This window comes from Solanum lycopersicum, chromosome 3 (assembly GCF_036512215.1).
Source record: "Solanum lycopersicum chromosome 3, SLM_r2.1".
NCBI classification, from domain to species: domain Eukaryota; kingdom Viridiplantae; phylum Streptophyta; class Magnoliopsida; order Solanales; family Solanaceae; genus Solanum; species Solanum lycopersicum.
Window position 1 is genome coordinate 56,610,948 of NC_090802.1, and position 14,905 is coordinate 56,625,852.

At 30.4% G+C, this 14,905-nt stretch overlaps 1 protein-coding gene and 1 long non-coding RNA gene across 5 annotated transcripts; both read left to right on the plus strand.

Annotated features, from left to right (window-relative positions):
* Positions 1-1,396: 1,396 nt before the first annotated feature.
* On the plus strand, positions 1,397-3,432 carry LOC112941096 (uncharacterized). The gene is made up of 2 exons (XR_003246052.2): positions 1,397-2,313; positions 2,396-3,432. It is a non-coding gene; the product is annotated as an uncharacterized lncRNA (long non-coding RNA).
* Positions 3,433-8,801: 5,369 nt separating this feature from the next.
* On the plus strand, positions 8,802-14,471 carry LOC101249339 (DEK domain-containing chromatin-associated protein 1-like). Of its 4 annotated transcripts, none has more exons than XM_004235239.5 (11): positions 8,802-9,382; positions 9,509-9,542; positions 9,989-10,068; positions 10,264-10,323; positions 10,474-10,584; positions 10,691-10,771; positions 10,905-10,973; positions 12,631-13,141; positions 13,531-13,628; positions 13,766-13,796; positions 13,886-14,471. In XM_004235239.5, the coding sequence occupies exons 1-11, from the start codon at positions 9,047-9,049 to the stop codon at positions 14,089-14,091; spliced, it is 1,617 nt and encodes a 538-aa protein (XP_004235287.1). In that variant the 5' UTR covers positions 8,802-9,046; the 3' UTR covers positions 14,092-14,471. The 4 variants fall into 4 exon arrangements, with proteins under 4 accessions (XP_004235287.1, XP_025885801.1, XP_025885802.1 ...); XM_026030016.2 differs by having other exon boundaries at positions 8,809-9,382; positions 12,628-13,141; XM_026030017.2 differs by having other exon boundaries at positions 8,809-9,382; positions 10,908-10,973; positions 12,628-13,141.
* The last annotated feature ends 434 nt before the right edge of the window (positions 14,472-14,905 follow it).

Genomic DNA, 14,905 nt, shown 5'->3' on the forward strand with positions numbered 1-14,905 from the left:
TATATATACTGATATAAAATATAATAATTATCCAACTTGTGCTTTAAATTTGAACAAGAATGATGGAGTCATGAAACTAATAATTGTCAAATCACTTACCAATAAATTACACTCTTGAATGTATTAGAATTATTATATATATATATATATATATATATATATATATATATTATATAGGCACGTAATTGATCTTCACATTTGCCCTCCGTGAATGAGTTTTCTTCAATGTGGGCCTAACAGCCTTACATTGTTAACCAATTATTTGAACTTTTTATAACAGAGTAAACACATAATTTCATAACTAGGTTTATTTTTTTTATCATTATTTATTAAAAGGAAAAGGCACAAATATGTTATCGAACGTTTAGAAAAGGTTCATTTATATTATCAGTTAAAAATTTGATCCATTTATGTCATTATCGTTTAAGAAAAGACTCATTTATGTCATTATTTTTTAACAGTAATTTTACTAAATTATTTTTGACACGGGGCTAATTATATTTCGATCACGTCATTAACTTTTTAAATGAAAAAATAAAAATTTGAACAAAAATTGAATTAAAATAATCCACCAGAGTAAAGACTCACCCAAATTTTAAAATATCCCAAATTTTATTTCGGCGGGTTATTTTAATTCAATTTCTGTTCAAAATTTTATTTTATTTTTCATTTAAAAAAATTAGTGATGTGGCCGAGTTATAATTGGTCACGTGTCAAAAATGATTTTGCAAAACAACTGTTAAAAAACAATGGCATGAATAAGTATTTTCTTAAATGATAATGACATAGATGAGCCAGACTTTTAACAGTTGACATACATAAATCTTAACATATTTAAGCTTTTCCTTTTATTAATCAAATGCTCTTCAATATGACATCGCAAACACTATTGGAATAATATTAAGTTGGTTTCATTAAATCTCCTTAATTTATATCGATGGCCATACACATAATATTCAATTCAAGTGAGTTACTTGGTTTTAATTGAATCACGAAAATTATTTTTAAAAAAATGTTATAAAATATTAAAGTGTGGATGTGCACTACACCAAGAAGTTACTCACCATTATCTCCACTATTTTCTTCATTATGAAGATGATCGTAACCTCCACCTTTGTAACCATTATTCTTATAATCTTTCACTTTCATAACCTCTTCATTATATTTAGGAAAATTTAGCTAACTAGTAAAAAAAACTAACTTATTTAATGATAATGTCCATACTTTAATAATATTAGGAAACATGTCAAAAATGTCATTATTTTAAAAAATATATTATTATTATTATATTATTAATATTTTCTCTCTCTTTGTTCACACCATTTTTTCTCTCTCATAAATTATATATATTCCTATATTTAAGTAATTAGATATAGACTAATTATATTTTAAAATTTCTCTCTCTTATATTATATGCATTGATTCCCGAATTTTCTCTCTCTTATACTAATTATATTTTAAAATTTCTCTCTCTTATATTATATGCATTGATTCCCGTATTTTCTCTCTTATACTAATTATACTTATTAATATTAAATTTATCACGTTCGCAGATTTTAGTTGGGATTTTAACGTTATATCTCTTACACTCTCTTTTCAGATTTTTAATGGGATTGTGTTGTCACGTTAACCTATATCTTAACCCACTTTAATAGATAAGTCAACAACTTCCAATGCATTATATTCACTTTTAATAATAAAATATTTTCTCTCTCTATAAAAACTCTTCTAATTCTTAGAAAAAAAATTTTATTTGGAATTGTCACATTATCTCTCTTACACTCTCTTTCTAGATTTTTAATTGTGTTGTCACGTCATATATCTTAACCATCTTTAATAGATAATTCAACAACTTTCAATGCATTATTTTCAATTTTATTAATAAAATATTTTCTCTCTCTCTAAAATCACTTTTCCAAAACTAATTATTCAGAATATCTTTTTTAATTTTCAACTCTTAATCTTCCATGATTTTTGTTTGAATTGCAGGTCATCTCTCTAACATTCTTCAACGGACACAACATCTTCAAAATCAATATATTCATATATCATCAAATCCCCAGATTCACGCTTTAATTTCTTCAAACCCGAATTTTCCTATTTTACATCATTCTCAAGTAATTCCGTTTGAACGTTTGATTTGGAGATTCACATTGTGTTGGTTATTATGTTCTTCATATTACTTTTTGATTACTTACTTATTTATTTTATTTTTTAATTTTGGATATTTTGTTGTTGTTCTTAAATTATTTTTTAGGGTTTCATAATACCAAATTCACTCTTCAATGGATGCATTCAAAAGAGTGACTAGAGGTATTATAAAAAAAAAAATCACAGTTATTCTGAGTTCCATAGTTTAATTTTTTTTTCACTCAATAAATAAACAACAATGTAGGTTCATCATCTAAGTCTAAGGAGTGTGAAAAAATGGCTGAAGAGGTGCAACATTCATCTAAGTCTAAGGAGTGTGGAAAAATGGCTGAAGAGGTGCAACATCCCACAGAAATTCATGAAGTTGAAGAAGAACAATTTTTTGGAGAAGAGATAATTTTTTTTTTTTGCATGTGTTGTGTATTGCATGTTTAGTTTATTTTATTTAGTAATTTTTAAGATTGAAAAAAATACATTTTACAATGAATTTGAAAGTGTATTCGAAATGTTTAGTCTGTTATAGTCTCTGTGTATTTTTGTATTGGAATTTTTTTTGACTATTTATGTATTGTATTTTGTATTATGTTCATCTTTTTTGTATTAGTTGTCAATGTAATATCGTATACATTTGTAAGTGTGTTCTGAATTTTCATCTTGTTATAGTTATTTTTTTTCCATAGTTCTAATATTTTTTGTATTCACTATTATAGTTGGCATGTATTTCTGTATTTAATATGTTTATTGTATTTTTTTTTGTCAATGTAACAGATTTTATAAGTTTGATTGTGTATTTACTATTATATTGAGTTCTGTCGATGTTTTAGTCAAGTATGTATTTTTGTAGTTCATAATTTTATTGTATTTTTGGTATACATAGAATGGGAATTGTATATTGTATTTTGTATTCCATCTGTATATATCCATAAATTCGTTTTGTATTCTGTTTTTTTTTTGTGTGTGTTAGTTATGTCACTGTACCACATATCTGTTACCATATGTGTTTTTTTTTTGTATGTTGTTGTAACTGTGTTGATTTTTAATTTATTATCATGTTTTTTTGTTCTGTTATTTTAGTATTATTTCATTTTTTGAAATTCAATATGCGAGGGGACTTCTTATGCTTGCAAAAAGCTACCAAAAAATGCACCCCACATTCACTGTATAGTAAATCATGACATTAAATTCAAGTTGACTGACAAGCTTACACCGGAGCAGTATAATTATTTTTGTGAGAGTACGTGTTTTGGTCGATATATGAAAATTAGAAAATGTGTTGGGCAAGGTCAAATTCACAGGTGTTGTATGTCACTAGAAGTAGAAGCTAGTAGTAAGCTAGAAGTAAATGCTCTCATCTTTTATCTCTCTATTTCTATTGTTTTCATCTTCTATATCTCTTGTCTCATATTATTCTTTTCTTTATCTTTATATTACTAATTTGATTTAGTTTTACAACAAAAAATGTATTTTTTATGAAATCATGCTTAATTTTTGTCTTTATTTTTTATTTTTTAAAATACAAATACATTCCAAGCAACGTAATTTTTTACCTTCTTCCTTTACTCTATATTTTTACTTGAATCATAAAAAGCCTAATAATGACTATCGAATTGTTATTTCAATTTTTGTGTTGGAATAAAAGAGCAAGAAATATTTATTTTTGATCATGCAAAAATTGAATTCACCTTTACTCGAATCACGAAGGTTTGCAGTTGATTTTCATCAATTTGTTTCTTACTTTTTCTATTTTTTCAAGGCCATTCTTAATTATTATAATATATATATATTTTTATTTTCATGATTATTTGTCATAATCACCTAAGTCAAAATTTCGCTAAGTTCTATTCTAATTTCCATGAGCCAACAATTATATATTTTTTATATTTTGTCATCTTTGAATTAATATTTATTTATTTTTTGATGAATAACGTTAATAAGAAATTATTCAAGCAGGTGTGTTATTATTTGTGAACAATTTAAGAAGATAAATAAAATACAATATCAAAGTTCAATAGATCGTCGAAAAATGAATAGATAGAATAAAGAAGAGAAAAATGTTTGAAATATATTTGAACTTTGATTGAAATTGTTGAAACAATTTCAAATTTTGGAAAGGATCTATTACCGTTAAAGATATATATGCCCACGTGATAATATTAACGATCTCCACGTGGGCACTGATATGTCTTCCAACTACAATAATTTCAATTAAAATTCAGATATATTTCAAATCCTTTACAAATTCTTATCGGTCAATCATAATTTGTGAACATTTAAATTAACGTACACACTTTTTATGAATTATGTAAAATTTGCAAACTGTTATACGGGATAAGTTGGCTACCCATTGTTGGATTTTAAAAAAGGTGTGAATGGAAAATGAAGAGTTGCGACTTCTATGAAGAGTTGTGACTTTTATGAAATGTTGCGACTTTGATGAAAAGTGGTGACTTTTATGAAAAGTTGCAATTTTTTATGAAAAGTTGTGACTTTTATGGAAAGTTGTGACTTTTATGAAAGGTGACGACCATTCTGAAAGATTGTGACTTTTCCAAAGGTTTGTGACCTTTCCGGTAAGGCACAATAAGAACCTTTTCGCACCACCCTTTGTCTTCTATAAATTGAGGGATTTCCTCTCATTTTAAAAAAGAATTTATTGACTTCTTCTTCAACTACTAAATCTAGTATTCTAAGTGTACTTTACTGCCGTTGTGTGGTTCGCTGACACCGGAGTTTTTGGTATCTATACTCTGGTGATTGAGATCATTTTACCCTGGGAGGTCATATTCCAAATCAAACCTCGGATACTAGAGGGGAATAATTTCCTTAAGGGGACACTGTGAATTCAGTGGACTTGATCTTTTTCCTATTAACAAAATTTTCAGATTCTGGTACGTGTTTTACAAATTTTAGATTTGTGAATTAATTTCAGTTCTTCTATTCTTCTATTCTTCACTGGTTCATTAAACTTGGTAACTTTGTGTTTCTGCAAAGTTTGTTGGAATCAGTAAGATTCTTTAGACACATATTAACAACAATTCCTCTTTAAGAAAAATATTTCGTATATTTTTTTTTTAAATCTGTTTCTGATTCTAGTTTCACTACTAGTTTTAATTTTCTAGTTGTGAAAATGTTCTTAAACTTTGTTTTCTTACAAAGATGTTCAAAGTTTTGTTCTAAGTATGTTTGGAATACAAGATGAACAACACCCATAACTTTGAACTTGACAAAATTTTCAATCATAGCAAAATTTTATGAGCAACTTATACTAAATACAGAAAAGGATCATATTTGCCTTTCTTTCGAAAAAGTGTTATATTTATCTTTTGTTATATTTTTTTGATATATTTATTCTTGCCATTCAATTTAAGATACATACTTGTCCTTGATCCATCAAGTCTCGTGTCTCCACTTTTATCATTCTATGTGACATTTACATGGCACTTCCATAGCATGCCTACATAGATATTTACATTTATTAAAAAAAATAATTATATCATCCTATTCAATATTATGCTCATCCATTAAACCCAACTCTCATTGTCACATTCACACAAGAAAATAACAAATAGATCTGCTTAATTAGTTGAACAATATTTCATTTATCCCACCGAAATATTAACATTTTTTTTTAATGATGCAAAAATGCATACAACAGATTTTAAAATTCATTTATTTCTTGGTTATGAAGAATTCTTTCACTTATAAAAACAAGATATAGACAATTATGTGGCTTATTGTTCATAGATGATACTCAAAAATAAAAGAGTTCCTAGATGCAAACATTAGAACTATAAATAAATAAATAACTATAATTCTGTTAAATAGAAGAATGAAACAACACAGGAAAAAAAATGTTACCAACTTGAAAATAGACATTAGAATTGTACGAAAACAACAACTTACATGGACATTTTAAATTTGATAAAAACCATTTTCACATGCTCGAAGAAAATTACATATATATATAAAAAAAAAGCATAACATTAATGAATCCTTTTTGAGATATATTTTATTGACTCTAATTTCATCGGTTGGGTTCAATGAATTCTTGTTCAATTAAGCAAATTTAATTGTCATTTTTTTTTTGGTGCGTGATAGTACAATAAAAATGAAGAGTTGTGATTAATGGGTTAAATGGTTGATTGTAATATTGAGTTATATTATAATCAAATTTTATTTAAAAAAATAATGTAGAATAAATATAAATATTTGTGTAGGCGTCATGTAGATGCCATATAGGATGATAAATTGGAGATATGAGACTTAATCGTCTAAGGATAAATATGTATCTTAATGTTGGATGACAATGATAAATATATAAAAAAAATATAACGAACGACATGTATAATCTATTATGAGAGTAGAAAGGTATATATGACCTTTTCTCGTGCTAAATATAAAATTAAAATTCTACTTGTAATTTACACCATTGCTTATAGACGTGTGCTCAATAAAGGTAACATATATTATTAACAAATAAAAATAACAAAGAGGGAAAAAAAATTAGGAGAATATTTCTTTATCGATTAAATTGAAACGTTAAGAATTGTTAATAAATTAATTGAAAATTAATAATAAATATTTATTAATTTAATTATCGATTTAACATTTTCACAAATAAAAAAACTTACACAATATGTCACATTTGATATCTATTTGCGTTAAATCCCAATATTTACAATTATTGTAGATATATATACAAGAAGTCTTAGCAAAATTCTCTCCCATGCCTCTCTCCTCTCATAACCCACCTCCCCCCTCTCTCTCTCTCTCTAGCTAAATAGTTGCAATCCAAAAATTAATCCACATAAAAATTGTATTTTGTATAATAAATCAAATATATTTGTACTTCATATTATTTGTAGTTTATATTATGTATATTTGTATACGTATACTATACTAATTATATTATGACAATTTACATTTGATCAATTGTATTCATCGACACAAATTGTGTTCATTAATACAAATGATATAATTATATTCAATATATGATACAAATCAATTGTATTATTCGTAGTTAGATAATTATGTTTGTGTTTGTATCAATTGTATTTGTTATACTATAGATACAATACGTGTTCATCCTGTCTCAATCTTACTCACATCTCTTCTCCTAAAATATAATGTTGTATTTATTTATAGCAATTATGCTAAACTATTAGGATAGGTATAATCATGATAGTTAAGAAATTGCAACTTTCTAAATAAGATCTGGTTAATCCATAAGTATTTCATGAAGTTGTGAAGATTGTACATGTCAACCAACACTATACAACAAAATAGGTACAAAGAAAAAACAACGGATGAGACCAGCCTCGCCCAAGAAAGAGAAACAAGTCCTAGTAGTCATGTCAAATGATAATTCAACATAGATTCCACATGTTGAAGCCAAACGAGTTTGTCGTTGTTTTGTGATACAAATAAGTTATATCAATTGTGTTTATGATATACCAAATACAATATGTATTTAACATCTCTCACCTTTTCCCCCACTCTCCATATCTCGCTCGTTCTCCTTCTTCCATCTCTTAGTCTCAGTCGCTTCTCTCCTACCCTAACATATAACTACAATTCACAATTAAGTAAAATACAGTTATAATCTCTAATTAAGCCAAACTATAGTCATTTTTTAAAAGCTCACTCGTCTCTTTTCTCCATATCCCGTTTTCTTTCGCCTCTCTCCTCTCCTAACATGTAGTTATAATTTGTAACTACATAAAGGAAAAACTATATAAATAGGCCATAAAACTCAAAATAATTACATTTTCATACCACAATCCAAAGTAATTCAAGAAATACCCTTTCTCTCAAACAAAATTACAACCCATACCTCATATTCTTTAAGTCTGATAATTTTTTCTTAACTGATACCAAATCAGTATAATATATTGTATTGGTATCATTAAGATTGATAATTTTGTTTAATTAATATTAAATCACTATATATATACTATATTAATATCATCAAAGTTTCTTGTTCCGAAATTACTCATTACTCAATGATACTACAATGGTAAATATATATTCTTATGATATCATCATTGTTTTTTTTTTGTTGAAAAATTACTCATTAGTCAATGATACTATAAGAGTATAAAGAATATATTCTGAACAAGAAACCTTAATTATACCAATATGTATATATATACCGATTTAGTATAAGTGAATTTGTCAATCTTTAATGGTATCGATACAGTATATGATACTGATTTAGTATCAGTTAAGTGAAATTAACTGGAGATATATAGTGTAATTATTTAGTGTGATGTGAATATAAAAAGGATTAATTACATAAATCTCCCATTCTAGTTTATTTATTACCATTATCCCCTATAAGTTTTACAATTTTTCAAAATCTCTCATTTTCGCGCATCATATTAATGTATCTCGCTTATCAGATTAGTGTATCATGTATAAAATGTACCTTGCATATTAGATCAGTGTATCTCGCGCATCAGATTAGTGTATCTCGCGCATTAGATTAGTGTATCTCGCGCATCAAATTAATGTATCTTGCCCATCCGCTTAGTATATCAACACTTATATTATTGTATCAGTTTTGAGAATTTTTTAAAATTATTTTACCTTAAAAGTAAGTAATTTCTGTAATTTTTCCATGATTAGAGCCCATAGGCCAAAAAAGCAAAGGGGGGTAGGCGGGGGAAATTACGGTTTGATAACCGGGAATTCCCAATATTTAGAAAATTTGGAGCTTCCAAACTGTATTTTAGCTTCTCCAATTCCTAATGGCGCCCGCCTTTCCCACCTTAATTTTTCAATTCTAGATCTGCAATTTCAAACTTCTCTCTTTTTCCCCAAAACCAAAATCCCCAGCTAGGGTTTTACCACTCCTTTTGCAGCTGTTGAGTTGTAGCAGAATTCTTCTTCTTCTATGGCGTCCGAGAAAGAAACCCTAGATGACAAGAAACCAGAGGAAGTGATTGAGGAGCAACAACCGAAGGATAACGACAAGGAAAAGGAAGAGGAATCAATGCAAGTTGACAAAAAGGATGTTGAATCAGAGGAGGAGAAAGAAGAATCAGAGGAGGAGGACGAAGAAAAAGAAGAAGAGAAACCAGTCAAGAAGAAGGGGAAAAGCAGAGGTGAGAGTACGGAAGAGCCTGTAACACCAATCACAAGACCAACTAGGGAAAGGAAAACTGTGGAACGCTATTCCGAGTCTTCGGAAGCTAGAGGTTCCACGCCTAAGCCCTTGTCAATTAGGAAGGTATCATTCTCGACGCTTCAATTTTTCATTTTTTCACTGAGATCAACGTATCTTCAGTCGCTTCTTAGCTTTTAGGTTCCAACTAGAGATGAATTTCCTCTTATGAATTAGTGTGTTTATATGCAGGGTAGTGGTACTCAGCTGAAGGATATACCAAATGGTACGATTTCACCACTGCTCAGTTATCTTGTTTTCCCTCTTCTAGGGCTAGGATTTATTCATGGTTTAATGATAAGTTCAATAAAGTGGATCCCTTTAAGGCAATCATTTTTTTTTTTGGATTTTTGTTGTTAATTGGTGAAAATCATTGAGGTTGTAATATGGCTAATATACTCTTGTTTTAATTTGACATTTGACATATATTTTAAGATTTTTAAAACTAGTAATAGGGGAAAATATGGAATATGCATAAATAGTAAATCACAGGAACCACATGTTCAAGTAAAGCAATGTTCACTTGCATAAATAAAAATGTAAATGTTATCAAAAGGTTGCTATCTGCTATGATTCTGATGCTTAGATTTAATTAATAATAGTTCAATGATATTGAGGCTCAATACAAACTATGTCTGTCTCTTGACACCTCCAATATTTTGAAATTTTCAGTGGCTTATAAACTATCCAAGAGAAAACCTGATGACAACCTGCAAATACTTCACAACATTCTTTTTGGCAAGAAATCAAAGGTGATCATTGTCTTCTTACTTACAAACTCTTGAACCTTAAAACTTGAGATGCTTTCTCTTAGTTTTGCAGTTTCGACTGCACATGTGTTTCTTTTGAATGTTGGGGGGAGAGCCATGTACTGATGTGTATACAACATGGTGTCACTTATAATGCTGTAGGATTTTGATGAGATCTTTGACGTTTTGCCTTTTCAGGTACATAGTTTGAAGAAAAACATAGGACAGTTTTCAGGATTTGTTTGGGTTGAGGATGAGGTATCTTCCTTCTTATCTCCTTTGTATTGTGTTCCATTTGTCCTTGCACTTTTTTCTTATTTACATGTGGAAATGGTATCAAGTTCCTGAATAATCCTTTTGATGAATGTGTAATCAGATAATCTTTTGCCTACTTCATTTGTCGAGCAGGAAAAACAAAGGCGAAAAACCAAAGAGAAGCTGGACAAGTGTGTTAAGGAAAAGCTGCTGGATTTTTGTGATGTCCTCAATATTCCAGTGAGCAGAACTTCTGCAAAGAAGGTATGTTCTGCAAATGGGTGCTTTTGTTGGCTGTGCAATCAACTGCAGCTAATATGTCTGAACTATGTTTTTTCTGATCAGTTATGCTACTTGTATCAATTTTCAGGATGAGCTCACAGTGAAATTATTAGAGTTCCTAGAATCTCCTCATTCTACAACAGATTCCTTGCTTGCTGAGAAGGAACAGGTTTGTAGTTGAATTTGCAAAGCCTCTTCCTGTGCTTGACAGCTTGAGCTTTGAGGAGTTGCCTTTTGTCTTTAACTTTCTTTCCTACAACATAAATTATGAAGTTGTAATTTTGTGTTCTTTTTGATGTTAGAAGGGTAAGAAGCAAAAGAGAAAGGGCTCAGCTAGCAAAAGTGCAGGCTCTTTGGATAAGTCGGTTAAGGTTAACTCTCAATCTCGTCCTTTACTTAAATCAATCAACCAATGACAATGTTTGAATAGCTAGAACTTGTGTTACTGATACTTGATTCATCATCAGTTTCTCTGAGCTTCAAACCGGTAACAATTTTAATGAATCTAGATGTTTTTTGATAAAGAATAGAAATGAAGCAAGATTTTAATTAAGGATCATGCTTGCTAGTGCCACCAAGGAGTTAATTAAGAAACTATTTATCTTGTAGTTTGTATTGGATTTAGTAGATATCAGAATTTACAGGCACTAGCCATAAGTGAGTCTTTGATAATAGTAGCAATGTGTGTCCTCTCTTGCCTTTTTCCTTTTGGTTTGTCTTGTCTTGTGTTTCCCATTTAAAAAGCTTCATTACTAGAGAAATGATTTAACTTATCAAGCTGGATTTAGTCTGACAAGAATCACATTATGAACCCAATAACTCAAATAAATAATAATCAGGAACCTTAACGAAATATGCGGAAGCTACTATTAATATACTTGACACGAAGAAGAATTGAAAATAAAGATATGATGAATTCAAGTGAGTTTCTTGTATCTAAGAACATATCAAGCAATTCAAGAATTAATCAAAGAACTTCAAGATTAGTCTATTTTTTGCTTGCCCTAACACCATGGTCTTAAAAAAGGTCTAAATTTTAAAAATAAACTCCTAAGAAGAACAAATAGCCTAAACTAATCTATCTTTGGTAGGGAATAAATCCAAGCTATAGATTATGGATCCCGACCTGCCTTAGATACAAAGCACATTAAGCCAAGTGTTGTCACCTTTTTGGAATACCTTAAGTAATTCGTTTGATGGATTTAAACTTATCACTTTAAGTTGATTCTTGAAGGTTGAAGAATAAGTACTAGAGTAGCCACCCACCCACATAAGTGCAAGAAAAGAACATCTTAATTATATAAACAATAGCTTGAATGTAATAACAAAAGAAGGCACCCCTGTTTATAGCCCAAGATTATGTAAAGAAACAAGGAAATAGACCTAAACAATGAAAAAAGCATGTCCAGCATTCTTAGGAAAAAAAGGAAAAAAGAATAAATATTAACTACCCAGGAAACATTAAAGATGTTCCTAATAAATTAGGGAACATTTCCAGAGCAAACTAAGAAAAGAATTAGGAGAGTTTTGACTTAGGAATCCTAACTCCACTAGGCATTTGAAATTAAGGAAGATACCTTGATTTTGTGATGATTTAGACACATTTAAGGCATCTATTGGCTGGTGTTGGGCCCCCATTCCACCCCTCCCTGACTTCAATTTGAACCATAAAATAGTTGTGACATTTAGTTCACCCATTCATCTCTGTTAGTCTTGAGCTTTTCATCCTCAATGAACTTGTTTGTTTCCCATTGAAGTCCAACAACCTTAAATTGCTACTCCTTCACTTGAGATCTTGTTATTGATCTTCATGGAGCTTCCAATGCTTCATTATTGTCCTTGATGCTGTCGTGGTGTCAAATCTTTTTTTGTTGCCTTCCCCCTTTTGTAATATGGGTAGTTAAGCTAGATTAAGCAGGCTCCAACAGTTCTTCATCTTTTATCTCTATTTTTGTGGCACTTATCTGCAAATGCCTGTCATAATCCTGAAGCTGAAGGTGTCTGAATCCTTTGTCATGTTTAAAGCAGAAGCATCAGAAATCTGAAGTTGGGGTAAAACGCAAGCGGTCAGCAAAAACTGAGGAGGAAGAAGCTAATGATGAACAACCATCAGATAGTGGTGATGACTCTGACAATGATGATGAAGCTCCTAAAGAAGGAAGTGATCAGGAAGAGAGTGGTTCTGAGAAAAGTGAGAAACAAGAGGAAGAGGAAGAAGTGGAAGAGAAACCAAAGAAAAACAAGTCTGGTGAGAAGGTTAATTCGAAGAAGAGTGTGAAGAAGGATTCAGGGAGTAAAGCAGCAGAGAAGACTAAGGCCACAGAAAAGGGCAGCCCTGCGAAGTCCTTGAAAAGTTCATCAACATCTACCCCTTCAAGTTCAGTTTCCAAGAAAGGTGCTTCTGCTGCTGATTCAACATCTAAAGCCAAGAAAGAAAAGGCTGAAAAGAAAAGTAAAAAAGAAGAAATTGAACCTGTGAAGGAGAATTCTTCAAGCAAGAAACAATCAAGCAAGTCTACTTCAAAGGTTTCTGAAAAAGGTGTGTAACTTTTTCTTTTTCAGTTAAAATATTGAATGTGTTTGAGTCTTCTCTGTTGTGAGAAGCTAAAGTTCTTCCATTTTTTTTGAGATATTGTTGTGAAGAGCAACATTTCTAGGATACGCTATCCATTTTCTCCTTTTTCTCAAAATGAGTACTGTGATGTGCCACAGATAATATATTTTAATGTCAGTGATCAAGCTTTCTCCTTTTTCAAATCAGTATTGGGTTGTGCCATTTAGAGAGGATGTTTTAATGTCAGTGATCATCCAGTGTCTGATGTTCATATGTATTCTATGACTGACAGGATGACCATTATTGCTCCAAACAGATTCTCTTACTAATTTTGTGTATCTTCCACTTCCTGACTGTTGAACCTTTTGGAACAGGAAAAGGGAAAAGTGTAAAGAAGGCTAAGGCAGAGCCCAGCAAAGAAGAATTGCATGCAGTAGTATCAATTATTCTTAAAAAAGTGGATTTTAACACTGTAAGTCTTTACTATTTACTACTGAAAAAGCCATAGTACAATTTTTATTCTGGAGAAGTACTTGAGCTTCGTGCTTCTCATTAAAAAAGTGTTTGAGCTTCATACTGATGAGGTTTCTTGCGCTATTTAAAATGCAGGCAACTTTATCTGATATTATCAGGCAATTAGGTATGCTTTTTTAAATGCTCATTCTACCTGCTATTCTGAATTCTGTTGTCCCGATCTCTCCTGAACCTTGCTTTGGCACTTCATTACAGGTAGCCACTTTGATCTGGATTTGATGCACAGAAAAGCAGAGGTAAAAGCTATCATCACTGAAGTAATAAATAACATGAGTGAAGAGGAAGATGAGGATGAATCTGAGGGTGATGATGCAGAAAAATCTGAAGGAGAGAGTGATGCAGAAAAGCCTGAAGGTGATGATGATGCAGAAAAGTCTGATGGTGCTGACAGTGATTCTTGATTTACAATTCAAGTCGAGTTTGCTACCAATGCAAGCTTTGTTAATTGTTCTGATTTGCATGTTATCCTCTGTAAAGACATGTAAGTGAGAAGTTATACTGTTAGCTGCAAGGTATACAGACGGTGGCCTCAATAGGATAGTTGTAAGATAGACATTTCCGTGTTATAGCTAATCTGTAGATGTAACCTTAGAATTTCCTTATCCCCATCTCTTGCTGATAGTCCGGGGTTTTGAGCTTCTTGTACTTTTTATTTTTTTTATAACTATTGCAGATTGCCAAAGGTTAGATATGATGAATTACTAAGATTCTGTATCATGTGTACTGCTGAATAAAGAGATCTAGAAAAACTCCATGATGGCATGGAGGGCTTGCTTGATAATTGCTGTGTTGTCTTTTGCTGGTGTTTACATGTCTTGAGTTGTATTTGAATAAACTTAGGAGGATCAACTTTTTTTTGCCTCATTTGTCCAAAATTAAGCGTTTGACAAGCTATTGTTCTATTTAGCAATATATTCTTGAATGTTATGTAAATGCATATTCAGTTATGGAAAAAAACTGTGATGAACTTGCTGGTTGATTTCAAGACCTAATCATATAGGTACTTTGCAGATTCTGCAGACAATTCTTCAAACAATTATGATGCTTTTGGGAATGTGATGTATTCCAATACTTTTGGGCATTCGTAATGTAAGATTTTGTCAAGGGTAGGCGTGATAAAGTATTATGAAAACATGATTCTTATAATTAGGCGGGTTAATTGTGCACTCATTGATCTTGAATAGTGCGAAATTTAAATAACATTTTTTTGTTTGA

Coding starts and splice junctions, on each gene's coding strand:
- LOC101249339 (XM_026030016.2), top strand. CDS start 9,047: ATGGCGTCCGAGAAAGAAACCCTAGATGACAAGAAACCAGAGGAAGTG. Junction 9,543..9,988: donor GCTGAAGGATATACCAAATG/GTACGATTTCAC, acceptor TGAAATTTTCAG/TGGCTTATAAACTATCCAAG. Junction 13,797..13,885: donor TGATATTATCAGGCAATTAG/GTATGCTTTTTT, acceptor ACTTCATTACAG/GTAGCCACTTTGATCTGGAT.